Genomic DNA, 26517 nt, shown 5'->3' on the forward strand with positions numbered 1-26517 from the left:
ACGGGTATAATATTTAACATTAATCACATATCCAGCTTATGGCAGTTTGAGCAGTGGTTGCTTGTCTACGATCGTTTTGATTTTGATTGGTTCACGTTTTCTGGGAGTGTCCCGAAGCGGAAGAGTTCACATGTCCTCCCTTTATCATGAAGTGCTGCTACTGTTTGTGACCTCTACACAAAAGACTTTCTTCATCTCCACTCCAGCAGCTCATCGTCAAACTTTTCACACACACAACAAAAAAATTATAAAATATGTCAGCCTTAAACTTTGTTGTGAACCTGATCACAGTTCTTTCCCCCCTGAATATCAATGTGTTTCCTAAACTAGTGTACATCCTTCACCTGAAGGTGACTTGCAGTGTGTTTGTGTCCTTCATGCGCTCGTCTCACAGGACACTGAAGAGGGAATAACATCCTCAGTTCCATCAGCAGAGGTCACTGTCACTTCTCACAAAGCAAAAACCTTCTTACGACTTACTGTTAATGTTACATCTGGTAGTTTAGGAGAGACAAGAAGAGAGATCCACATGAAATGTTCTCTTACACATGATCTCTACTCAAGACTCTATTCTTCTATTCTATCTCCCCAAATAGTAATCAGTGACCTACATTTTTAAACATTTATTTCTTTTTCGGCCTTAGGACACATAACAAAACTTTTCATATTCTTTCCTAATGTCTCTGCTGGACTGATTATTTGCTCCAACCTGTTTTTTTTTCCACGCTAACTTATTATTGATCAGCAACAACATAAAATATTTAATTTGGAAATGTTTTTGTTTTTTTCAAACTAATTTCAAACATGAAGTCCCTTCTTTGAACTACATTGTCAGTGGGGTTTAGGCTCAACGAGCAGACAAATGCATGGATACAAATTTACTAAAATAATTTAATCACATGTAACTGACTCTATCTGATTCAGTCTTTAATTTATTTTTTAAACAACATAAAAACAGTCCAGTATAACCCACAGATCTGAAGCCAAATGTAGAGTCATACAAAAACAACGGTCATAATGAGGAGCCAGGCTTTTAATACGATCAAATGTCAAACCAAGTTGCAGTAGATAATTAAATACTGCACAGGAAATCCATAGGGTGTCACCGAGATTATAAGACAAATATATATGTCTTTGTAATGTTTAAAGAAATAAAAGAATCATGACTCAACAAAAAGCAATCAGCATAGCAACAGCAAATATGAATGTAGCTTTCAAATATGATTATTGGACATTGAGAAATATGTCAAGTTGGGACAATACAGTTTTCTGCAGAAAGCAACACACCGGCATTGGTGCAAAAGTAAAAGATGACACATTATATTCAAAGGCAACTTTACATTTTTTGAAACTATTTCTGAAACAAACACAAAAATAACACATTCTTGCACAGCGTATTTTGACGGATATACTGTATGACACTGAAGGCTTGCAAGCCGTTTTTATACAAGCAGGAAGTCAAACGTTTAAATATGGTTGGTTCTGTGTTCTGTTTGTTGAGCTCCATCAGTTCTTTTGTTTCAGTCTCTCTGTTTCAGCAGTATGATGGGCTGCAGAAAAAGAAAGACTATTATTATTTTAGTAATGTTTTATTCATCTAGCATAAATGTAGCTGCAAAGAAAAAAATCGTACCAAAGTGTTGAAGTCTTCTCTGCAAATAGCTTTACTCATCCAGTAGATCAAGAACGCGGCAACAGAATTCTCAAAGACCAGCAGACTCATCATCAATCCAATGACTCCTTTAAACAGCTGTTTAAAAAAGTGAAGAGATTATTGGAAGTGAAAACACATTTGTTTTGTCTTTCAGAGGGAATGTGGTCACGCATTTGATGGTCATGGTGTTTTCCTTTACCGTTTCATGATGTGAATCCAATATTGACAAATATTGCAATTGGAACACGGTAACAGAGAATACCGCAATTGACCAGAAGAAGCTTATGATGTTCAGAGAGAATGACAGCTTTGCCTGGAAAAAGACATCACGTTACATTAAGCATATGTTTATGTCCGCACAGACATCCATTACAGCAGCAAAGTGTCAGTGAGTCAGCGATCAAACTAAGTTTGAGCTAAGTTACAATCACACAGACAATAACAAATCTTTGAGTAATTAAATAGAGATTATGTAGTTCCATGATTTAAAAAAATGATTGCAATGATCATCATATATTCCCTCTGAATCCACATTTTTAAGAGCAATGAAAGATTATTCTGATACATCATATCAAAAGAACAACATATTTCATATTTGGCATATGAAGGAACACATTTTAATCTTGAGCTGAATAAGAAGAATCCTATGAATACTGTTAAAAAACCAGAGAATTTTAAAATAAAATAATCTTCTATCAGAAACACAGAATAAAACTACTTTAGTTTTACATGTACAAATGTCAGCATATGCCAGCAGTTTTTAAAGTAAAGTTGTAGTTTCAGTCAACTTTTTTTTACATTGAAATAAAAGAGACAGGTTAAAAGAGAGAGTTTAGTCACTTGCAAACAAGTTTTACTTTTTCTTTTTTTCTTAAAATACTTAAAAAATGTTACTTACCACACACATGCAAGGACCTTTTCCTGCAGCATAGGACAGCCAACCAGAGACCACAAACTAAGGTTGATGATAAAATATATAAATTATATACACAGAAATATAATAATGTTTTTCCAAATCCTATGTCATAACAAATGAAGATAAAAATAAGAAGCGCCACAGCAGTTAACGGAAAAACTACATATGCACACTATTCGTTCAACAACCAGTTTATTTGATTACATATTCAAATTCATCAAAAAACACCCAGAATAATAGTTTCAAACTGGTGTTTTTAAAAATGTATTTACCAGAACACTGGATACGGTGGGGATCATTAATTTCACTGCTGAAACCAGACCAAGAGTACAAAGAAACACACCAGCAATGGCCTGGGCTGCCTTGTAAATAAAAAGAAATAAATAAATAGATAAACAAACAGAAAATACAATAAATATAAAACATAAACCATATAAGAGTGTGTTTACGTGGTGCAACACATTTATATCTGTACGATAAATGACTAAACTTACTCCAAGAGGTTTAGGTTTTCCCCTGACGACGAAGACCTTGAAAGAATCCCTGAACACACAGTTGAACTTCTCTGGCATCAGTTGACCCGCTCCATCGTTTTTGAAATTCCCTAAGGGAATAGTGATGACCATCGATTCATCACACACAAATGTCTTCCTCATTTTTCCTGTGAACAAGATCAGTGCAAAGGACGGTAAAGCAGTTTAAATCACTGGTGATCTGTAATGCAGGTTTTCAGTCACGTACCTTTTTATCTTTTCTCTTAACTGGATTCGGATCAGAAATTCTCTGCTTTGACAAATAAGTTTGAAGAGGAAATGACCAGGCAAGCCAGTTGTCTTGGTCTTTTTTTGTCTCTCTCTTTCTGCCACCACCACCAACCCGCACACACGCACACACACACACACACACACACAGACACACACACACACACACACACACACACACACACACACACACACAAATAACACAAAGAACACAAAAGGCTTGTGTGCAGACTGATTGCGCGAACCTTTCAAAAACGTAAAGACCTAATATTTTACTTTACTTTTGGTCATAAACTTAAAGAGAACGTGTTTCTTGTATCAGAAATACAATAAGGAGCAACTTGTGTTAATGAGCCTCTGAGTGCTGAACACAGTGCTGAGACCACTGACGGGGTGGGGAAGTGGAGGTGTGAGATATATTTCTAAGTATTTGCAGGGAAGTGAAAAATGCCTAAAGAACAAGACATTTGTTTAAGACACATACAAAGAGGGAAATAGATACGACTCAAGCCAAACTTGGTAAGAATCTCATTTTAAGATCTTCATTACATCGCACTGCAAAATGCTTTGTTGTACACATTTAAAATGCACTATAAGAATTTGTAGGCATCATGAAGTCTGCATACATGTGAGTACGTATATATATATATATAGGACGTTTCAATGTGTTTTTTAAATATAACATCTGAGAAGCTCTGCAAAGAATATGAGGATCAGGCGGTTGAGATTGGCTATTAATATTCTGTCATGTTTTGTAAAAAGGAGAAAGTTAAACTTGATAAAAAGACAAAACTGTGATAAATTATTATGTTATGTTGGGTTAACACTTTTCCAGTTTGTTTGATGAAAAACGTATTGACACACTGTATTATTAATGTTCATAAAAAGCCAGTGATGTACAATTCCACACTTTAAAATTCTGATTGTTCACCGGACTGCAGAATTATAAATATTGAAAATTGAACGATCTGTCCATGAAAAATTACAAATACAAGATTAATTTCTTTAATTTTTTCTGCTGTACTGTGACATGTTAGACTATAATATATAATAAGTTACTTAGTATATTGTCCATGTTATTGACACTAAGGGGCGAGAAACATTACATGTTACACATTTATTTCAACAGGTTATTACAGGATTGATATGTGCTATTATGTTTCAACGTATAAGGGTTTACTTTTTTTGTAGTCACTCTGTAGTTTACTTGGGTTTGTTCCCTGATGATGCTAAAATAGTACTGAAGGACTGACAGTGAAAAATAATACTTTGATTTCTAAATCATTTTATTACTCTAGAATCATTTGGATCCCTCCAGGTCAGAGAAGCATCATGGCCTGTGCCGATGTTGACATGGATATCCAAAGAACTGATGAGGAGCCGCACAGAGCCGACAGTGGAGAGCCGACCATGGTGCGGCGATATCAAGCGACAGAGGTCTTGCCAGATGACAAAGGGCCCTTGCATGACCTCCTACAGAAGCAACCTTCTGTGTTGGGGGTAAGATACAAAATGCAAACACTTGTAAAATGCAATCGCATGTAACAGCCATTAAAAAATAAACCCTATAGACCTGAGGGCTTACTGACATCACACAAGGCAAATCATCTCAGGTCACGTAGCTGCTTTATTACCTCAAAGATATAGCATAAAAATCTCATTTGTGCAGTAAACTTATTGCGTTTTTACCTTGAAATGCAGATAAAAAAAGCACAATCTCCCACGAACATTCACTCGCTGATGGCATACGCTGCTCATCATGAGGAGTTGGGGTTTGTCGTCTTGCTCAAGACGCTTCAGAATGTAACTAAGAGCAACCAGGGATTGAAGTGCAAAAACTGCTATTGCTGCACAACATGGTCAACAAAACACCTACTCAAAAAGTTTCTTATACAAATACTTATCAAACAATATGAACTTCATGAATATATGCTTTTATTGCAGTGACAATGCATCCCGTGATATTTCATGTGATTGGTTAGTGCATTCATTCATAGTTTGTAAGTGGTGTGTGTGTGTGTGTATATATATGTATCCTCTGTCATTCCTCTGTCAGTCTCTGCAGATGGTGAGCGGTTTCCTCAGTGTCGGAGTGGGTATTTTATGTGCTGTTACCCAGCAGATGGACCAGTCCCTTTTCACTCTGTTCAGAGTTTCCCACTTCACCGGAGTGCTTGTACGTCTCTGCTCAACGTCATTAAAAAAACACATGCATTGAGTAAAGAAGATAAAACTATGAGGTAATTATTTTGGTGCTGAGGTTTTAAGTCGGTCTCTTGAGCTGTATCCCCCTCCTCTCTCCAGTTCATCATTGCTGGAGTAGTTTCCAACCTGCTGTTCAAATACCCACGATTACTACCTGTAAGTACGACTCAGTAGAAGCCTGACTGACGATACATCACAGCCGTTGAAAAGGATGATCAGCTCATAGGTCATTTTATGACTTTTGTTCCAGCTGTCGTTTGCAGTAAACTGTGGCTGTATCATTGTGACCGTAGCTGCAGCCTGTCTGATAGGCGTTGACCTGGCTTACGGGAATCCAGTGGATGAACCGTATTGGAGGGTAAGAATGAAAATGAAAGAAACTCCTGCTTCAAAGATGGGCTTGTTTTTATGATGCAAAAAACAATGTATTGATGATCTTTATGTTTCTCACAGATAGAGGTGCTGGCACTTTGTGTGATGGGGCTTGAGGTTTTCCTCTCTGCAATTCTCTGCTTCTGGTTCTCTAAAGAGAAACGTGACAAAGCACCATGATCAAGCTGTTGGTATTATGTTTGTTTATAGAGGACCAATAGAGCTATAAATTAGTGATTAAGTAGAGTCACCATATTAGCACTATATTATTCACTATATTGTTCATCACGTGTTGCTTTTAGTTAGTCTTGATTGTAAATTGGAGCTGAAACCGCTGCTGAACAGGCCGGGCTGTGGTCTGTGTCTGATGTTTGACTGGGACTGAGAACACAAGGCTTGTGGTGAGCAAATGTCAGCTTCTCACGTGAAAGAAAAAACCCGCACTTCTTCCTCCTCAACCTCTGTTCCTCTTTGTTTAACGGTAGTAGTGGGTCTCATAGTTCAGCTCATTCTGGCTTTTCTGCAAGGTTCTCTGTGTGTGTGTGTGTGGTTTTATACTCATGCTTCGTTATCAGAGGAAATATCTGCTACTTGTTTTTTCTAACACAGAAACTTTTACTGAACTGTAAAAATGTTTTTGTTTTATTTGTTTTCCTTTTGTTTGCAAATAATGGAGTCAATATCTACTGGTGGAAATACTTAATTTTATGTTAAACCTAACAGACATGAATACAACATTTATGGTTGACATATTTTAATCATCTGTACAAACTTGTAATAACACGACTGGCGACAAAAGAAACGCGACAGTAAACAACATCAGTGTTGACCTGCCTGCTACTTTCTTGTTTTGTAAAATACATAATAAAAAACTCATCTACAATATAAACACTGATTCATATCTAGATCATTCAACACAAATGTACAGACCACTGACGTACCATCATGACAGTGTATATAATGCGTCAATTTCCAATTTACAGTATCCTCATGAAATGTCGTACAATAGTTGAGCTTCATCCATTGAAAGTCTTAGTGCTCCGAAGCTGGACTTGGGATTTACGACCTGCTGTGGCATCAGGTAGCGTTCAGTCTGAAGACTTCACAGCTAAGAAGACAGAAGGAAAGACAAACAGGAAAAACATTTTTTTTTAGAGAAATAAACGCATTAAAATATTATGCACACAATATTTATATTTGAGTCACCATGCGATATTAAGAGTGTCATTCAGAGAAAGGGCCATTTTAAACACTTTTTATGATGCAAAATGGCATAAAAAGAACCATTCCATGCTTAGGGTTAGGGTTACACTAAATTCCCAAAATGTTTAGCAATGACTAGAAATCAGTGTTGCTTGCAAGACAAAGAAAAACATTTCCAGGAGGTTTCAAAGTTTTTATCTTAAATCAATAGCTTTTATACATGCTTCAGTAAAGGGGAAAACATAAAGTATTTTCTTGAAGTGTGAGAATACAATAGAGTTGTTCAAACTGGAGTAAAATGCAGTAGGGCGATTTCAGGGAAAGTTATCATATACATTAGAATACTTAAAATAATGCCTAAACTTTTATGAAAACATATAAAAGAGAAATTATGTTCCTCCTCTGGATCCTACTGGTTTAACGTGTGTGAAGCAACAACTTTTAAAGGTGGATTATAATGAATGAATGAAGTATTTTATCGCCACTTAGGTCCAATAACAGAAACCATGCTCTCTTCATTTGTTCCACTGTCCAGGTCATCTAATTTCATCTTCTTCATCTTTCATTTTTTGCATTTAATATTGCGATTATTCATTTGTATCTGTCTGAAATACACAAATAAAGACTGAATTTGAACATTTCACACACATGAAAGGAAAAAGTTTGTTAAAAACACAAAACTTACAGTATTGAGAAGACATTTCAACCCAGCGTGCATTGCAAAACCTCAGAACAAAGGCTGTAATAGAACATGCATGCGTTTCACCCTCATGTCAAAATGGATGCACAGAGAGAACAGCGGCGAAGAGAAAACCTTAGAGGTAAACACGAGGAAAAGCCAGAAGTTTACGAGACAAACCACCAATCGGGGCGAGAGCTCTCGAAGCCCACCGGGACACACAGCCGACCATGCAGCACACAGCACAAGCACCAAAGCACATTTCCCACAGATTAATGTTCAGAGGTGGCACCTCACAGGCGTTAATGCGGTTTGTGATGACAACAACACTTGTGTCCACTCAGGTGACACCATTTACTTACTGAGCTAAAAACTCTGAGTCAGACCACAGTAGAGAGGCCTACTGCTACATGAGAGGTCTTGCTCTGGGCAAAAACAGAACAGCAAAAAGGTTGTGAATGCAATTGCGCTGCCACTATTTCCCACAACGTCCCTTTAAGTAATCAGAGTCTGCAATCATACTCATAATATATCAAGTCATTTAAATAATTAGTCCCCCTACACCAACAATTTGCTTGTCTGACCAGTTATGTTCTCAGGATTCATCTGAGGTGACCTCGATAACCACGAATCCTGCTTCGTAGCACAGGCGCCAGGTCATTTCAGTAGAAGAAGATGACAAGAAGGACGATCAAACACTCACTGCTGTGATGAACTTGGTGCCCTGGGGTTGGAGGTCTTCATCTTTCTCGAATATCGAAGGTGATGCCATGGAGGAGGGAGGTGTGGCGGTGCAGAGGAAAGAGGAGGAGGGCACGTGGTTGTTGTTGTTGTTGTTGTAGGAGTCCATGACAATGCGGGGGTGGCCGGGTACGGTGAGGGCACTGAGCCCTGTAACACTTTCACTGGAGGCGCAGGGGGAGGACGTCTCTGAGCTCTCAATATCTGTGGCAAAACAGAGACAAAAGATACAGACATACTTGATCAAACAAAACAGAAATCCATTAAGAATGTAGATACTGTGCCAAGTCTGTCATTTTTATAAGTTCTTCTTCTCCTGTGTGTGGGATTGAAATTGTTGAGACTTGGACGACTCCTAGTGGTGGCGGCAGAAAAAAGACCAAATGCTTCGAATACAGGCTATCCAATATATTTTGTTGGTTTTACTTGTTATTATATTAATATGTCATGATTATATTATGAAGTGTCCATCATTTTGAATCGTATTAATCTTTCTTTCATCTGGCTCCTTTTTATTGTCTAGTCTAATTTAGGTAATGCTGACTTGGAGGGGGTGAATATTTATACATTAATGAATTCATACTAATGCACCGACAATACTTATAAAAGTATTTTAAATGTCATAACAATATTTTTGTGTTGTTATTAATGTGTCATTAATTTAGAAAACCTTGAACAGATCTGTTTTCATTATGATAAGATATTCTGCTATTCACAGTTGCTAAATTATTTTATATATTCTTTAATAATTTAGACTACATTTGATTTTCCCCACAGATCCAAAAGTGGTTTTCTGCTGTGAGGTAACACTGATTAAATAATTACAGAAAATACTTTCAATAATAAAAAAAGTGAAGAAAATGACGATAAAGCACAAAGGAGTTGCAGATTATGGACACACCCAAAAAATTTAAAAGACAACAAGTGGTTAATCTACCGCGTTAATGGTGAATTGTATTTCTGAAATCTTGTTTTCCACCCAGAATCTTTCTGTATCTAATGTTCACCAGTTTTCAATAATCAAATTTAACACAACCCAATTAATACAATGTAACTGAAGATGGACACTCACTCATGGAGGGCTGGCTCCCAGTGTCCTGCTCCAGCTCGTCCTCCTCTATGCAGTCGTAGGGCCACTGGGCAAAGGAGGGAACACCGGTCAGTGGGTACGGATGTGTGTGTGGGTGAGAGGGTGAGGAGCACAGGTGGAGATTGAGCGAGCCCAGCAGGGAGGAGGACGACTGGCTGCTGGAGGAGGAGGTGCTGCTGTTAGAGATGGTGGAGTGAGGCCTCTTGAACGAAGTGGAGTATTCAAATGAGGGCACGGCGATGGAGGCTCTCGTCCTAGACTCTGTAGGCAGAGAGAGAGAGAGAGAGAGAGAGAGAGACAGTGAGATCATGTGAGGGAGGAAAAGTGACAGGAATGTGTGAAAAATTCCTGTGGTGTTCAAATGGTGATAATTGAGGTGTGAATCTTTCTTTACAGCTGCAGTGGTAAACCATGACAGAGAGGCAATGTGAAATAGTTTCACGTGTAATTGCATGTAAAATTCTGAAAGAATTAGATTACATCTGAGGTGTTTACCTAATGAAATTCTTCAAATGTGACTTGCCTGAAAACACCTTTCAGTGAGGGCCAAGTTTCTGTGGTTTTAGCAAAGAAAAACGTTTTTGTGTCTACATGATTATAAGATAAATAATCCCTTGTATAGTCTGTGCATGTTCTCAGAGTTAAACAAACTGGAGAGAGAATAGGAGCCAGAGAAATAAACAGCTCACCTGACCCCTTCATTATATAGTCGATGAATCGGTCACTGATAGCTGCATCACTTGGCTTGATGTCCATGAAAGGTTTGCTTCCAATCCCCATAGAAACCATCTCCTGCATACGCACCTCTGGAGTCAACAAAATACAACTTGATTAATAAAATGTGTATGTTACCATATCTTGCTGTATCAATACTGAAATGAACAGGGAATAGCGTGTGTAAAAACAGTGTAATCTAACCTCTGTTTCTGAGCGCCTGCCTCCACAGGATCTTGCCAATAATGGCCGTCCACACAGCCTTGACCTCTGCAGAGCTGGCCTGAAGTATAAACGTGTCCTGTGACTTCCTCCGACGGAACCAGATCTCAAAACGCAGGCCGCTGTCACCAACATTTTCAGTCATACCTATCTCTGCTGTCTAAACAGAAAAGAATAAAAAAAACAAATCTCCACTAAATTTCCTGCCCTTATACAAAAAACAAAACTTCCTCAAACAATAAGTTCTTACTTTGAAGGACTGTTTGTAGATGTAAATGTCATATCCTCCTTCTATCTTCTTGGTCTTGCTGAAAAGGATGAGGTCTTCAAACAAGAAGACATGGCGGAGGTATTTCCTCCGTCCACACCAGACTATGAACTCATCCTGGCAGCGGAGTTGACCCTGTTCTTTTAGGTTCACCTGAAGAGGAAACATGACCGTTCACATGCATGACAGAGAACAATACAATCCCTGACGGGGATCTGACCTCACATGACTGTATACATAACAAGATGACCTCGAAGTCCAGAATAGATTTAATGACCAATGTCTTCTTTAAGTGGCACAGGGCTTTTATGCTGAAATCAAAATATCCATTAGAAGCAGCAGCACATGCCGTACGTATTTCTACTCACATCACAGCCCCGAATGGCATCCATGGCCAGCAGGTCGTTGCCGTGGCGAAGCTGAAACTTGACCAACTCCTCTGCGGTGCGCAGGTCACTCAGTTCCTGCTCCTGGGCCTGGCTGCACTCCTTAATCAGGTCTTTCAGTAACAGGGCATATTTACTCATCCTCTGAATGGGCTTCAACAAGTAGGATGCCAGGTCCATCTTGTCCCCCAGCTCCAACTGTTTGTTCTGGAGAGACACAGTGAGGATTTTTATTGTTATTGTGTTATTGCTTTTGTACAAATTAATAGTCTGCAAAAGTTGAAAAAATGTGGAGAGCTTTGTGAAACTGTGAATCATTTATTTTCATACAGTTTACAGTTGAGTTGAGGCGATGTATCCAGGCCTGACCAATACTGCATGTTTTTAGGCCGATATCAAAATTATTAAAAATATATATCACAATTTATCATATGAATTTACAGATGACAGACAACACAAAGCATGCCTTAAACTTAGTTATTTAATAACTATTCGAAAGATATGAATTCACTGACACATTCTACTGTTGAAAAATACACTTTTAACTTCCCTGTGGTTAAAAACAAACCAATATGAAATGGATAAAATTGTTTTTATATCAACTTAAATATCTCTGTTTTTTCGACAAAGGATAAGGGGTTATGAGCTCTGCCACCATATCTATGACAACTGAGGATCTTTATCATCTGAAGAAGTTGGAGCTACATGTAGTTTAGAGAAATAACAAGAACATATTTTTCCTTTTTTCTTTTCTCTATATATACACAGAATATAAGAAGCTTAAACTAATACGATCAACTTTATTGACCCCACGGTGGGGATTTTTTTATTACAGCAGGGTAGACAAGAATAAAAAAAACAAAAATAGTATAAAAAATACAGAGGCTTTTTTTGGGCCTTGAGAGAGTGACGCTTCTTAATGTTATGATATAACACAAGGCTGCACCACGACCAAATGTCGATTTGAACACAGTGGTGACGGGTCACAGTGCGAGGAATGTGGCCAGGGCCGAAGTTTTCCAGACGCACCTTAAAGAATTCGTTCCCATGGCTGCTGAGCAGATCGTCAGACTGCGGCTTATTCTTGCTGTACAGAGCATACATTCCAAACTGATCCTCCTGCACACAAGATTAACAAGTTACAACACTGACCACAGCAAAAAAAAGCCTTCATGCATTTCAATATGTTTTAGCAAACATACTGTGAATGATTCCGCTCCCAAGAGACGGTAAATGTAATTGTATGGGTTCTGCTTTCAGTGACAGGTGACTTAAATACATGGGTTTACAAACTATAATGGAACAGTGAGGTAGTGAAACCATGTCACTACACTGGAAACATTACATGAAGTTGAAGAAAAGTCAGTAACAACAAATAAGCACATCATCACAGTGACTGGGACCTGAGTGGTGTTTTTCAAGCTGTCACTGTGCTGCATTGACGAGACCGCGTGGACTCACGTGTCTGAGAAAACAGCTGCTGATGGACAGCGGCGAGTGGGCGCATGACTCCAGCTCCTTCAGGAAGTATTGGCTGTGGAAGTCCCACAGTTTCTCCACGTTCCCAAAAATGATGCTGCGCTTCCCCCGCAGGTCCTGGGGCCAATCCAGGCGCTCCATCTCCGGGAAATAGTGCTCGATGATGTAGCTGAGTGACCGCACGTACTCCCTCTCCGTTGAGATCATCTCATCCATGATGTGCTGCACTTTACTGGTAGATAAAAAATAAGGACAATATTTCTTTACGATATTTACAGTACATTGGTATAAGTATTAATATAATACCAAAACAACCTTAGGTAATCTCACACTGCATATATTTTGGGTTATATTGTTTACATGATTTCTATTTTAGTCAATTTTTCCTGTATTTATATTCCAGCTTTACTTATTTTAATTCTTTTCTCAATGTTTCTATTTTTATTTTATCTTCTGGTGTAAAACGGCAAACTTCCCCACAGTGGGATAAATAAAGAATTATCTTATCTTGACTTATCTTAAAAACATTAACGATTATTTTATGACAATACCGACCTTCTCATTATTCAATTATAAATGGAATATTATGGGGTTAATTGTATAAAAATAATTAACAGATTGCCAGTAATCTTTATTCAATTTGTATGAAGACTACAATATCACTATATTAATATCATTGTAAGTTTATGACTAGCTTTGACTTTGACATATTAATAAGTGGGGTAGACAAAATACCAAAAACACCAGAGAAGGACTTTGACTTTAACTAAAACAATAGCCAAACAAATATTTGTCAACACATTATACTTTAACAAAATGTATGCAACAACAGCAGGACATTGGTCTTTTCTCCTCAGCTGGTCAATTATATTTCACAGTGTTGTTGCTGGTATTTTGTCTATGCCTTGTAAATATACACTCATCTTGTTTGTTTGTAATATAAGTAGTAATATAATAAGTATATCAGTAATATTGTGGTTCTCTTCCTCACCTGCTCTGTTTCTTGCCGTCGCCATCACTACCTCTGTCATGAGCCCTGGACGGCGTGGACATGCTGCGGCTCCGTCCTAACGCTGGGCTCGTCACATCGGGTCTCTGCAGCTTCTTCTCTGCGGACACATTATTTGCCACCTCCAAACCCTTGATGTACACGCCCGTGTAGCCATGAATGTGGCTGACGTCTGAGTGACCACTGTCTCTCGGTGTCAGCTCGTAGCTCATGGTCTTCTTCATGATCTTCTTCATCGGCTGCTTGCGGAGGCGGGCAGCCCCCGTGTACACGGGCTCTGAGTGGCAGGAGATGGTCGAGTCGATGGTGCAGTCGCTGTCCGTGTCGTCAAACATGGACGGACTCTGCCTCAGTTTGCTGTCGCAGTCGGGCGAGAAAGTGAAGTGCGAGGAGGAGGAGATTGAACTGGATGGGCTTTTGGAGAAAGGCCCAGCAGAGTGAGGCTTGTTGTCCTCAAAAGTCAGCGGTGTATTCAGCCCAGGTAAAAGCACACAACCGTTATGTTCATGCTGTTCTGTTGTGTCAATCTGACTCTCTTCAGTCTTTAAAGGAGCCGCTGTGTCTACAGCTGTAGAGTCCTGTGCTGCGGCCACGGCTCGGGACAAAGTCTCCTCCAGCTGCTGCTTGGTCTGCTGACACTGGTGCCACACTGTGCTCCACTGCTGCAGCTGCTGAGGACTCTCCAGCGAGAGCACCATGTCATTAAGGGTGCTGAAGTTGTCCATGGAGAACTTGGAGGCCTCGGTGCAGTAATCCTGCAGGATCTGCACCACAGACGGCGAGAGACTGACTCCCGTACTGTCCAGGCTGAGGTGATGGAAATAATCCTGACAGTGGTCCATCCACTGGTTTGCCTACAATTAGGAAAGAGAAATCGTAATCAGGCCAGTTAAAAGATCAGAGTCCAGCTTTTCTTTTAAGCATTAAAATTAAATCCTGAATCTCAAAATGCAAATGTAAACTTTGAATTGATTTTTTTAATACTTACTGAGTCATAAAACTCATGCAGGTTGGTTAGGATGTCGAGCTGGGTCTTCCTCCGCTCGACTCTGCTCAGGATGGAGCCCAGATGCTGCTTAAAGTCGAGGAGAACGGACCCTGGAAGAAACTCTGGAGACTCTTTCACAAGCTGCAGGCCATGTCTCTGTTGGTGCTGTCGGTATGAAGGACAAATCAAATTAACACTGCTTGTCTTCTGAAAATTAGACATAAAAAACAACGAGGAACAGGTTTATAATTGTTGTGCTTACCACAGACTCCTCTAGAAACAGGTCCAAGCTCTCTCTAATCTCCTTGATTTTGGCCACAGACAGAGTTTGTGATTCCAAAGGTGCGAGTTGCTTCTCTCCCTCTACACTGAACCAGAGTTTGATCTGAGAAGACAAGGGATTTTGGATGGATTTATCACATTTGTGCACTGGGAGCGGAGACAGCCTGCAGCACCGAAGATCCACAATGTGGAGGGAAATAAAGTTTGAGGTCACCTGTTGTGTTTGCTCCTCAAATGTGCGCACCTCCAGCAGGCTCTCCAACTGTTTCTGAGACTTGTTGGACAGGATCACAAGCTTATGAACCTCTTCATCTACTTGGTTGTACAGTGCATTCAACATGTCTACAGCATCCCTGAATGAACAAAAAGAAGAAAAAAAATATGGTTTAACAGGTTTATCAAGACAGGCACTAACCGCGATATGGTTGAGTTCAACCACTCTGCCTGCAGTACCTGTAGGTCTCATTCTCGCAGGCCTCTTCCTTCCTGATGCGGGCAAGGACAGTTCCTCCCTCGAGACGCAGTCTGTTCAGACGAGTGTCATCTAGCACACACTTCATGAGATGCCTCTGCACTTCCATCACCTCAGAAACCTCCTGAATCAAACATGTCCAGAGGCAAATTGATTATGTATAAATTAATACAATTTCACAGGGGATCTAAGCACTAATGAAGTGAAATATTTGCTTTTATTTTTAATTCAAAACAAAATCCTTTTCAAGGTTAATTGATCTCAACTGGACAAAGGTCATGAGGGTTAACCATAAAACTAAGTCCTCAATTGTTTACTCCTGCAGGCAGCTATTGTGTGCCAGCAGAGACACATAGGTCAGCAGGCCAGACAGCCCACAGGGGCTGGGTCTGACCTTTGAGGTCTTCATGTTGCCGCTGTTGCTCAATGTGCTGATAGACTCCTGAAGGGAGGCAATGGCGGCGCTACAACTGCTGGCAAATGGTTCAATTTTCTGCAAGAGAAAGACAGAGAAAAAGACATGAAGCGAGATAATTAGCAGTGTCAAATACTTCAAATCTGTAGGGCATTGTGAGGAGAAGTTAAAAGTATTGTCCAGTGTCCCTGCCTGAAATGAAATGGGTGAGTCAAGAAAAGTCAAGTTTCCATATCTCTAACTGATCATATTTCATCTGGCCCAGAGAAGTCCTTTCTTGTAACTATACATAACCTTGGAATAACAGCAATTTCAAAAGGTATTCCCACCCACGCTATGCACTAAAGTTAAGTTTACAAATACAGTATGTTTATGATGTTGGCTACAGGCCGAGCCCCCTCCGTCACACCCACCTGTCTGAAGTGGATCCAGTGGTTGTGGTCGTAGGGGAAGGTGCCCTCCAAGGCTCGTGTGAGCTGGGTTTGGTCGATGTGTTTCAGCAGAGCCTTCAGAGATGACAGCGTCTCAGTCTGTGCCCAGAAAAAGAAAAGCACAAACATACAGTCACACACACACACACACGCACACACTCAGTTCTCAGTCAGAGTGTTTCTCCTACCCTCCCTCAAAGATACAATAACTACCCAAAGTCTAATTTCCAGCGAGGTGATTAGATAGGATTCATCAAATCTGAGTACAGTAACAAATAGGCTTATTAAATCTGAATCTTATTAAATCAAATAAGAACTGGCATTCGCACATCACATTATTTTAAATATTTTTGTTTTTACCTGCACATTGATGTCTCGTTCAGGTTTAGCTGCTGCCTCCTTGTCCACCAGAAAGAGAACCGAGTAAAGTGCATTTGGTACTGAAGCCTGAAAAATATGCACATGTCATTTTTACAGTATCGTAAAATGAAAAACATAAAACAATAACAAAATTAGAAGATGTGTTTTTTTCTGAGGTGAATGGCTAAACACTGTGCAGCAGGCGTGTTGAGGTTTTACAGAATTAGCAGTCTTACATCGGAGAGCAACTCATCATCATAACATGATGACACGTCGGCTGCAGCCGACCCCCGCTCCCAGTGTGTGGTTAAAAACAGACAAGTAAGCACAGGCTTTCTCTACAAGGGCCCTGAGGCTAGCCTTTTTCAGAAAAAAACACATCTTACAGTAAAGTGCAGTCACTACACATTCAAGGTGGGCACTTAAAAAATATTTAAAAAATAGATAAAAGCTGTGTCAGAGACCGAGAGGCCGAACAATAGAAAATGTTTTAGGAATGCCATAACTCTGAGAGATAAAGAGAAAGAGAAAGAGAGAGAGAGAGAGAGAGAGAGAGAGAGAGAGAGAGAGAGACAACAAAGACTCTGCGGGGCCTGAAACCTCTTTGGGCGTGTTGGAGGGTAATTACATATTTTCCACTGTGGGCTCACCTGCAGTTCAGACAGAGATGACAACAGAGCTGGGACAGGCTGCTGCCTCCTGCCGTCTATGACAACAGTTAGACCTTGATCCCGTCGCTCTCTCCTGAAACCAAAGAATTAAAGTTAGTGCTGTCTTTGTAAAAAAGACAAACAAACGGACTGCATGCAATACTATATTTTGACAGCTAAGGAATTAGTGCCGCCTGATTAATGAGGTAAAACTGAACTGAGGAGTACGTGACTGACTCTATTGCGACATTTAAAGTTCAGTTAAGAAACATATATTGATTTTGTGCTGCCTTGGAATGACTGCACGTATTTTACTGCTTGAGAAAAACAGTATAATTAGTCATCTCAGCAAGAACAAATATCAAACAGTGCCTATTAGAAAAACCCTGTGAAACTGATGATTTTTTATTCTCAAGTTTTCTTACAATGCGTTTTATTAAACTATTTTAATGAAACTTAATGAAAAGTATATGAGCATTGAACAAATGGTTTAAAACACACTATTTATTAGTTTGTATTGTAACCAATAAACAGTTACAATAATTTTAAACATTGTAACTTTTTATAAATGTATATGTCAGCCATAGGTGAGGCTGCAGTTTAAACAGATAATGACTGACAACAAAGTAAAACGCAGTTGTAATATGATAAAACTTGTATTCACAGGAGATAATTGCTCACAAACACTGTGCATTAATAAACATCTATCATCTCTAAAGTAAAATGTATTAATTAATAAATCCTGGATTAGCGGTCGCTGTGGTCACCTCAGGGGAAAAGTACAGGTGTGAAAGTTATTGTTCAGTAACACAGACAGAAAAAAACCTAAGTGTGTGTGTCTGTGTGTGTGTGACTTACCGCAGTGTAGAGTAGTAGTAGCCCAGTAAACAGGTGAGGTCACTGACCGTGCAACTCTCACCTGCCCACACCTGAGCTCTCGTGCACACCTGCAGCACTGCCCTCCCACTGCGATCTCTGTTTCCTGGAAGAGAGAAGGCCGGCAGGGGGTCAACACTTAACACGCACAGATGTCGCCTATCACCTTCTTAACTTTACAGTGTCATCTCGATCTTGCCATCTAACTGGGATAAGATATTAACGAGAGCTTAGGAATGAAAGTTTATTAAAAAGGCTTGTTAAATTTTAAAATGGATTGGATTTCAGCCTTTTCCACAGACAAAACACACACTATTAACAATAAATAAACAATAACTCAAAATTAACACAAACCAGCAGTGGAAAAGACATGTTTCTGGTGTATAATTTAAACAGAATTGCACATTTGTAAATGTTAATAAGCAATACAAATGTGTTAAGTTCCAAAATATATTCAAAAAGAATGGGAGCAAGGAGACGAGGAAAGTTTTCTTCGTCCATGTCAATGTGAAGCACAGTACATATTCATTACCTCCGTCAAGGAGGTGATGGGTTTGTCTGTTTGTTAGAAGTTATGGAAAGATTTGCATGAAACTTTCTTCAAAGATAGGTCTTGGCCAATGGTAACAGGCAATAACATTTTGGACAGCCTCGGTGAAAGCCTGCGCTCTCTGAATGCTCTTGTTTATTTATTAATTTATGGATTTATCTTTTGACATGATTTTTTGTGATGACATAAGCAACAAATAAGACTACTCAATGACTTCAGCAGCTCAAATATACAGTATAAAATGAGCTGATGGGTGGAGGTGAAAGCATCGCTCGTCCCCTACCTGGCAAGATCACGGCACCCGATACGAGCAGCTCCTGGTTCACCCCTGACACCAGTTTGGGGAGAGCTGAGCTGCTGTCACACTGAGAGCTTGAATTTGACGCCAGGCTGATGGCGGTCCCATTGGCAGCTTTAGGACCGCGTGACTCTTCTCCACTGTGCCTGTGCTGCCTGCTCTCACTGCTGATCCCATCATCACATGGTCCTGTGGAGATAATTCATAATTAGTAAGCATCATTTATCAAAATGATGTACAAACACTAACCATAGTACAAAAATAAAGCGCAATCAATAGAAATTATCTTTTCGCCTCAGTGCTTTCTTACCCCTAAAGAAACAAGTGTTTACTAGCGGTAACGTAGGAGTGTGCTTTCGTCGTGAGTCCACACTGACTCATCATGGAGACCAGGTGTTCAGCCATCCTGAGTCATGGCAAACTCCGGTGTTATTAGACTCTCATATCTTCACCTCCTCCTCTTCACCCAATTCATACCTCAAGGCGGCGTTTACAGGAATTCTGCTCCTGACATTCCCAAGTGGTACCACAATTCTTAGACTTGATCCTTTTCCTGAGGCTGCAGAACAGCCTGCAAATCTCCCCTCAGTGTTTAGTATCTGTGTATATACTCTCATGGGCTTCAACAACTGGATTCAAATGTATTGCACAGCATACAGAAGAGCTTGCAACAATTCACTGATAAGGAAATCATATAAATTCAGAGAAAAATGCTTTGAATTATGTCTTTTTGTACTTGTCTAATTTGAGGCTTTTCTGCTTTTCTCTGTTACACTTGATAAACGCAGTATTTGACCGTTCATCAGACAGTCGGCCGTGGCTCAGGAGATAGAGAGGGTTGGCAAGACACTTAACCCTAAATTGCAGTGTATGAAGGATGCGTGATAGAAAACGTGCTGTACATAGAAGTGATGAATGAATGTGTAGCTGTTTCAAGACATGAACTCCGGAAAATGTCCTCAAATTTGGGTCCGGACATTGTCTGGAGTTTGCCGTCCATCTATGATGAATCAGACATATTTGCAGCACCAGGAAAACTTTCAGAACATTGTATGATTGTGATTTGTTCTATAAAGCGCTTCGAACGGTCGCTATGTGAAATAAAAAAATAACAGTTGATTTGTATTTGATTTGTTGAGCTGATGATAAAGACAGACTGGCCCTGAACGCAACACACACACGCCTCTGCTGTGGCTTTTTTCAGTTGGGGTTTCCGTTCATTTACCCATGTAAAAAATATCACTGACTTGACTCACTCACTTGGTAATTTAGGTTTAAATACAAGTTATTGTGTATTCTCTGTTGTGTCTGATGGGCACCTGTCGTGCGTTGTCTTTTTAAGCAGTTTGAGGCCTCTTGCGTTGCCCTGCGCCGTTCTGTGACAGTAAACCCTCCCAGCTCAGCCTCTATTGTCTTCAAACACTCAGTGCATTTCCTGTCCGACTGTGTGGCCGGGCATGTGTTTGCTGCATGTTTCCTAAATTGCTTTGTTTTCAGAGGAAGTGACAAAAGTAGAGTAAAGCCTCCCGAGTACGGTCCAGTGTGAAAGTCTGCTTTTTTGTACTGAATGCATTTCAAAGCCACCAGAGGGGCTCGGCCTGTGCTGGCTGCTGCGTTGACTTACTGATCACATAAATGAAAATGTGAATTATGTGTTTTGTGTTTCGGCTCACATCTCGGGTTATTCAACCCTTGTGGAGTATTTTTTTTCGGAGCGGTGTGACTCAGTGCAAGTTAAGTCTCGTGTTTCTGGAGTGAAAGGACTCTCCAAAGACACAGGCAGAGTTTGAAAGGCTCTTTTCCCCCCTGTCAATCCCCAGTGGCTGATTGGTTCACAAAGGAAACTTTTGTAAATGAGGCAACCCATCTGGGATCAGTGCAGCCCCCAGCCCCAATAATACTGTAGGGTCATCTCATTGTGGGATGCTGGGGTCCCTGTGGTTAGTTTACAGGGTTTACAGGATCCTTTGTTGCCTTTGAAATGTCGTTGTGGGAAACCTGCTTTGCAACAGCTGAAACACAATCCCCTGTGAGGTAATCTTAGCAACAGTGATGTGATTCAGCTACTGTATTGCTGAATGGTGGTGAGGAATTCTCTAATATATTTAAATAAGCATATGTATAATTTATATATATATTTTTTTAAATCCTGGATAGTCCTATTTTCACCTCATATTTCAATTCACGGAAGAAGCTGTGTTTTCTAAAAACAGCACGGTGGCCTGGGTGGTATTCTCACATTGCTGCTTCCCTGAGCTGCCCAATATGAACCAACACAAAACAAAACAGACCGACAGTGGTAAAGAAAATACAGGGCTGTGAATAAAAGTCCCGTTTCCAGGGTTGGGCGATACCTGCCTCCTGAACATGCCAAAAAACACACACAGTGTGGGCTTTGAAAAGCAGTCTGTCACCGCTGACAGTGTTAATGCTCCAGAGATGAGCTGCCTCAGCTGAGACTCCAGGTCCAGCCACCCGATGAACTGTTGTTACCAGTGCTGCTGCAGGATACGAACACACGCCCTGATGACAAACCACCATTATGCTGCTTTTAGAAGTGAAGCTCGGTTTCTACACCCTCAGGCTGTATTATTCGATAAGTGATAAATGATGAGCTGTGGACTGATGATTCAACCACTGCTGGAGAAAGACAAACTTGTCAACTCTGAAGTGTAAGGTTCTGTTAAAAAATAAATGAAAAGCTCTTTGTTTAAATATTTATTCTTTTTGATACTAACTTCTTGGTCCCCATTTCAATGTTCAAGTTTACATGAAAAATCCTAAAGAACTCCTCCAGTCACATTTTAAAGTATATGAAAATAATCAGCTATGCTTATATTTTGTTTAACATTGTTAACCCCCAAAAGAGTTTTTAAAAAACCCTCTGAAATGGGACGGGAAACTATCCACTCTCTCTCCCTCATTGAGGAATTCTGAGAGTATGAATATTCATGATATGCAAATAACACAGGCCGCGCTCACCACAGCTGCCTGCGCGGTGAAAGAATGTGCGCATCAAGATGGCTCTCGTGGATGCGCTGCCTCCGCAGGCGCTGGAAGTTTCCGATTTCTTTGCCAACATTTGCATATTCGACAGCGATTGGTTTTCTGTATTTGTGACGTACCAAATCAAGACGCACAGAAATCTCCTACTCCAGGAGAGGAGTCCCCATTGCCAATAGACAACATTTTAGAGCACAGAAACAGAAGAAAAACACTTTTTTGAGCGGAGGGCGACTTTAACGTAATATAAAGTGAAGGAAGCAAACGTTACTCAAACAGGACAAAACACTGCAAAAGCATGGTTCATGTAGGTTAACTCAGAATAAGCCAAAGTGCTCATACACACCTGACTCCTCTTTGCTGCTTCTCCTCTCAGAACCAGGTAAAGCTGCCTCCACATCAAGCTTCCCAAAACGAAGAGCATAGCCATTTATCAGCTTTTTGGGTGATATGTTCACAGAGCCTCCGGAGGAAGAGCGTTCCCGGTGGCCTTTAACCTGGCCCGCCTTGTTAGTCCTCTCCAGTGACTTTGAACGCCGCTCTGCCCGTCTTTCGGCACTCCGTAACCCCCTCTGTAAGTAAAACAAAGGTGTGCTGGGCCGGGAGTCGTCAATACTGAGCCAGCCTCGGCCGCCCAACCTTCGCGATAACAGTTCCCTGGAGGAGGTCCGGGTGTCGGGACTGCTGCCTGCTGTCACCGTTCTTTCTCTGAGGCCAGGACTGTGCTCGGGGCTTTCCTCCAAGATGGACTCAGAGCTTGAACCGAGGCTCATGGGGTTCTGCAAGGCCTCCATGTATGATTTTCTGAAGAGTCTCCTGTTCTCAAAGGCTACAGAGTCCCTCGGGAGGCGACGTCGAGGGCTCGGGTTACTGAGGTCCGTACTAAAAGAGAGCATCTTGGACCCTGGCCCTCTTTCTCTCCCACCCGTGTCCCCACTCCCCGGTCCCATCCCACACTCTTTAGTTGGTCCTTCAATCTTAATGATGGGCGTAGCAGTGTCCGATGCACCTACGCTGTGGCTCTCTCCGCTGGGGTCCGTGTGGTTTCGGCTTGGCGAGGTGGGCTCAGAGAAGATGGAGTCAGCTCCCTGAGAGTGCAGCGACTCTCTGGAGCTGCGGTGGCTGTCCAGAGTTCCCGTGGATCCGCTCGTGCTGCAGGTGCTGAGTTGGCCGCGGAAGCCACCTCTGCTGCAGCGTGCTTGCATGATGGCGTCCGACGTGCTGCTGACGAACAGAGGGTTGACCACGTTCTTCCACGGCGTCCTGTACACAGAGGTACCGGTGGTGAGCAGACAGTTCTGTAGTGGGTGCAGGTTTCGGTCGCGTGTTACATTCTGCAGGAACTCAGCTGTGAAGACGCTGCCGTACATGCTCTCTGCGATGGGAACTTCTGCAATGGCCTGCCCACTGGCTGACAAACATTTTATCACTAGCTTGGCAGTCTTGCGGCCCAAAGGAACGATCTGTAGGTAGAAGTCTCCTTGCTTCAGTCGGACTTTGTGCAGAGGGGCAAGCTGCAGGACAACTTTCTCATGGATGCAGAGGGGCCACCCCTCATGATGGAACAACAAGCCTCTGAACCTCACCTGAGAGAAAGCAGAGAAGAGAAGTCAGTACCCACTCTCATAGAACATTACTATCATCTGTGTGTCATGGCACAGCTTTGCATCATTTCAAGACATCTGCAAAACTGTGTCAAAACACATGTTTAATGGATGATGTCACGGAACGAACTGGATGAATCACTGTCACTGAAAACCTGTCCGATCAAGCCTGGTTTCGCAGCAACAACAACACAAATCTTCACTGTGACAGCATAAGAAGACTCGAAGAGCGAGCAAAGATACGGCGCTCAAGGGTTTGCTTTTTTCATCTCTTATGAATGTCAAGGCAAAGACTCAGGATGTGATCTTCCTCTGAAGCCTCTCGTGTTGCCTGCCATACAAAGACTCTCATGCACAGCAGGCAGTTCTCAGGGGCTAGGCTTAGGCGATACTATTGCTCCACGGCTATCGTCACAGCGTAATCACCAGAGAGATGAATACAGAGGAATAAAGTTTCAGTGCTTTGGTCCTCGAGCCCTAACCCACTGCAATCAAATCCTTTGAAAGCGAATATTGAGTTTCACTTTGGACACAAGTGTCCATGGCAGCCTCTCAGACAGACCACAGTTTCCCTCTGTGTCCCTTTTCAGAGAGGGATGGCTCCTTTTCAGCTTGTTTTTAGAACAATTATCAACTCTGTCCCACTCTGGTGCTCCCCCCTTCCCACTCTGCAAAGATTTTCATTCTCTGCAGCACTGCTCTCACATTCTTCAAACATCTTGTCTTATCCATCTCGTTTACCTTTGAAGATGAGTATTATGCCATGTTTGGGAAAAGTACGGATGAACTCGACCTGACACTGTGAACCATGTTTTGCTTGTGCTTTTATTCAATTTTTTCTTCATCCTCTTCATCTGAGTCAAACATCGCCAACAGCAGCTAAATCTGTGACTGGGTTGAACCTCAACAAGAATTCATACACAAATCACAGTACGCATTCTTGGATTCCTCCATTTAACCTCAGGTGCCATGTCAATGATATCCAGCTATACTCACGCAGGTTTCTTGCTGGATGATCTGCAGAATCCTCTTGGCAGGAAGCAAGAAGTCGATGAGGCAGCGGAGGCCGTCCCCGCGGTACTGCCTCTCCACCACGCTGAAGAGCTGCCAAAGGACAGTGGCAGCCGTGGCAGTGAAAGGCCGGTACAGGGCCGACAAGGTGTTCTGTATACAGCTGTCCAAAGACTCAGCGTCCTGAGAGGAAAAAAAAGGGCACAAAAAAATCACTCAGTAAATATGTGAATATCTTGTGTTAACAACAACAATGCTGAAGGCGACACAAAAGGCTATTTTTCTCAGTATATAAATGACATTAGGGCATGTGATACATGGAGATGAGAGTCTCTAAACCTTAAAAAGGTGAGTGTGACCAAAATGGAGTTATAAGAGGAACAAATTAATAAAAGAAACAATCATATCCCTATAAACAACATCTACTTGTTACTCTCCATCACAGGTTATGGTTTAATGTGGACATTAAGAAACACTCAGCCTAAATGTTATTTTTCTTCCTCAAGTTGTTTAAAAAATTAGAGTAAAAAAAATATTTTGTGATCCCTGAGGTTTTTCTTAGGTCCGCTCGGGAGTCCCAGGATACACTTCCAAGACAATGCAAAATACAAGGCACCTGCTTATTGTACATATATTCAACTACATAAACATGTGGTTGCATATTATGCACTATATTAACGGTGAATGATCCTACTTAGCCCAGACAGTCAGGAAATAGAAACATGACAGGAAGCATGTCATGTCTTTCCATCAGGGAGAGGGGAAACACCTGGTGAGAGTGACGTCACCACGAGCGGACATAAACAGCCGAACTGGAAAGTACAGGGTGAACTCCATTCTGGCCGGGACGGTGCAACGCTACCCTCTAATAACAATCATGTCATTTTCTGACCCCGTCGTGACCTGGGCGACCACAGCGGTCCCGACGGTCCCGAAAGCAGAACAGATGACACGTCCGATAATGTTCATTACAACTTGCCCACGAATGAGACGGGGACATTTGTGATTGCGGCGGTACCAGTCGAGTTTGACCCGTTCTTGTAGTAGTGTTCACAGTTCAAGCTTTGACCTTCCTCTCAGCAGTGAGAGCCAAGGCCAAACATCCCCCTGCTATCTGTCCTTCCCGAATGGAACACAACAGTGGAATAGAGACATCTGACTTTGATGATAACCACGCTGATAGACGGCAATGCCAGGAAAAGTCCCACAATATGAGAACTGGGTGCCATGCTGAAGAACGAGGGGGGGTTAGGGAAGTTAACTTTCACTTAGATGTGTGCGCCCTGCATTTACATGACAATAAAAGTGCGTAAAAAAAAAAAAAAAGACAAAGACTGGAAACCAAGAGATTGCCTGTGTTGACCTTAGCCTGGCAGACATCCCATGTTTCACCCTTTAGAGGATCTGTCCTGTTGATCTAAGCAGCTCAGCGCCATCAATTAGAGGCGAGTGAGTACAGTTCAGTGCATTGGTGCACATGCCACCGCTCCACTACAAGGCTCTCATTGTGCACTCCGCCTCTCTAAGTGGTATGTGCCGTACAGTGTTGGTGCCCTGAAACAAAAACGCCCACCTCCATTAGCAGTCAGCCTGCTTTCAGTGAGACCAAAACGTCTCTGGGTATTAGTCACTGTTGCGACCGGGGGGAGAAGAATAACATGGAGTTTTATTGGAGGAAAGCTAACAATGGGAGGAAAGCCCTCTTTACATGGTTAGGACAGACTAGCAAGTTTCTCTTCAAGTTCCCAAGGCAGGGGGAAAAAAACAGTGGTAGTGAAAGAGGCAGTGTTTTGAAGGACAATTACTCAACATAGCAGATACTTGAGCTCAATGATAAATCAAATGCTATTCAACCTGTTGCACAGGATTGGCTGTCTA

General features: G+C 41.3%; 2 protein-coding genes across 5 annotated transcripts in view; one reads left to right on the forward strand and one right to left on the reverse strand.

Annotated features, from left to right (window-relative positions):
• Positions 1-910: 910 nt before the first annotated feature.
• The window catches only part of zgc:158766 (uncharacterized protein LOC100009641 homolog), a 33345-nt gene continuing 7738 nt past the window's right edge, over positions 911-26517 (reverse strand). For 2 of the 4 annotated variants that reach the window (XM_035629967.2, XM_035629965.2), the window contains exons 2-30: positions 24625-24822; positions 22371-23610; positions 19007-19210; positions 18156-18279; positions 17298-17391; positions 16648-16734; positions 16270-16386; positions 15836-15934; positions 15423-15565; positions 15184-15322; positions 14950-15072; positions 14688-14852; positions 13682-14553; positions 12673-12922; positions 12241-12330; positions 11194-11418; positions 10808-10978; positions 10540-10717; positions 10311-10427; positions 9604-9882; positions 8494-8735; positions 8153-8215; positions 3312-7016; positions 3065-3231; positions 2843-2932; positions 2553-2609; positions 1854-1967; positions 1634-1750; positions 911-1550 (exon numbers count right to left, since the gene is read on the reverse strand). In XM_035629967.2, coding sequence (XP_035485860.2) covers positions 8171-8215; positions 8494-8735; positions 9604-9882; positions 10311-10427; positions 10540-10717; positions 10808-10978; positions 11194-11418; positions 12241-12330; positions 12673-12922; positions 13682-14553; positions 14688-14852; positions 14950-15072; positions 15184-15322; positions 15423-15565; positions 15836-15934; positions 16270-16386; positions 16648-16734; positions 17298-17391; positions 18156-18279; positions 19007-19210; positions 22371-23610; positions 24625-24822 — 5202 coding nt within the window. In that variant the 3' untranslated portion in view covers positions 911-1550; positions 1634-1750; positions 1854-1967; ... (3 more) ...; positions 3312-7016; positions 8153-8170. Of the gene's footprint in view, positions 1551-1633; positions 1751-1853; positions 1968-2552; positions 2610-2842; positions 2933-3064; positions 3232-3311; positions 7017-8152; positions 8216-8493; positions 8736-9603; positions 9883-10310; positions 10428-10539; positions 10718-10807; positions 10979-11193; positions 11419-12240; positions 12331-12672; positions 12923-13681; positions 14554-14687; positions 14853-14949; positions 15073-15183; positions 15323-15422; positions 15566-15835; positions 15935-16269; positions 16387-16647; positions 16735-17297; positions 17392-18155; positions 18280-19006; positions 19211-22370; positions 23611-24624; positions 24823-26517 lie in introns of those variants that run through there. The other 2 variants (XM_035629966.2, XM_035629968.2) reach the window with 2 other exon arrangements.
• si:ch211-269k10.4 (uncharacterized protein LOC100150242 homolog) lies at positions 3863-6797 on the forward strand. Its single transcript, XM_035629969.2, has 6 exons — positions 3863-3959; positions 4630-4831; positions 5388-5507; positions 5636-5692; positions 5787-5894; positions 5990-6797. The coding sequence occupies exons 1-6, from the start codon at positions 3943-3945 to the stop codon at positions 6086-6088; spliced, it is 603 nt and encodes a 200-aa protein (XP_035485862.1). The 5' UTR covers positions 3863-3942; the 3' UTR covers positions 6089-6797.

Source organism: Scophthalmus maximus, chromosome 1 (assembly GCF_022379125.1).
Source record: "Scophthalmus maximus strain ysfricsl-2021 chromosome 1, ASM2237912v1, whole genome shotgun sequence".
NCBI classification, from domain to species: domain Eukaryota; kingdom Metazoa; phylum Chordata; class Actinopteri; order Pleuronectiformes; family Scophthalmidae; genus Scophthalmus; species Scophthalmus maximus.

Bases quoted from the DNA above. Each gene is read 5' to 3' on its own strand.
- si:ch211-269k10.4 (XM_035629969.2), top strand. The intron at 5,508-5,635 runs GTACGTCTCTGC...TCCTCTCTCCAG, and splicing joins CCCACTTCACCGGAGTGCTT to TTCATCATTGCTGGAGTAGT. The intron at 5,693-5,786 runs GTAAGTACGACT...CTTTTGTTCCAG, and splicing joins AATACCCACGATTACTACCT to CTGTCGTTTGCAGTAAACTG.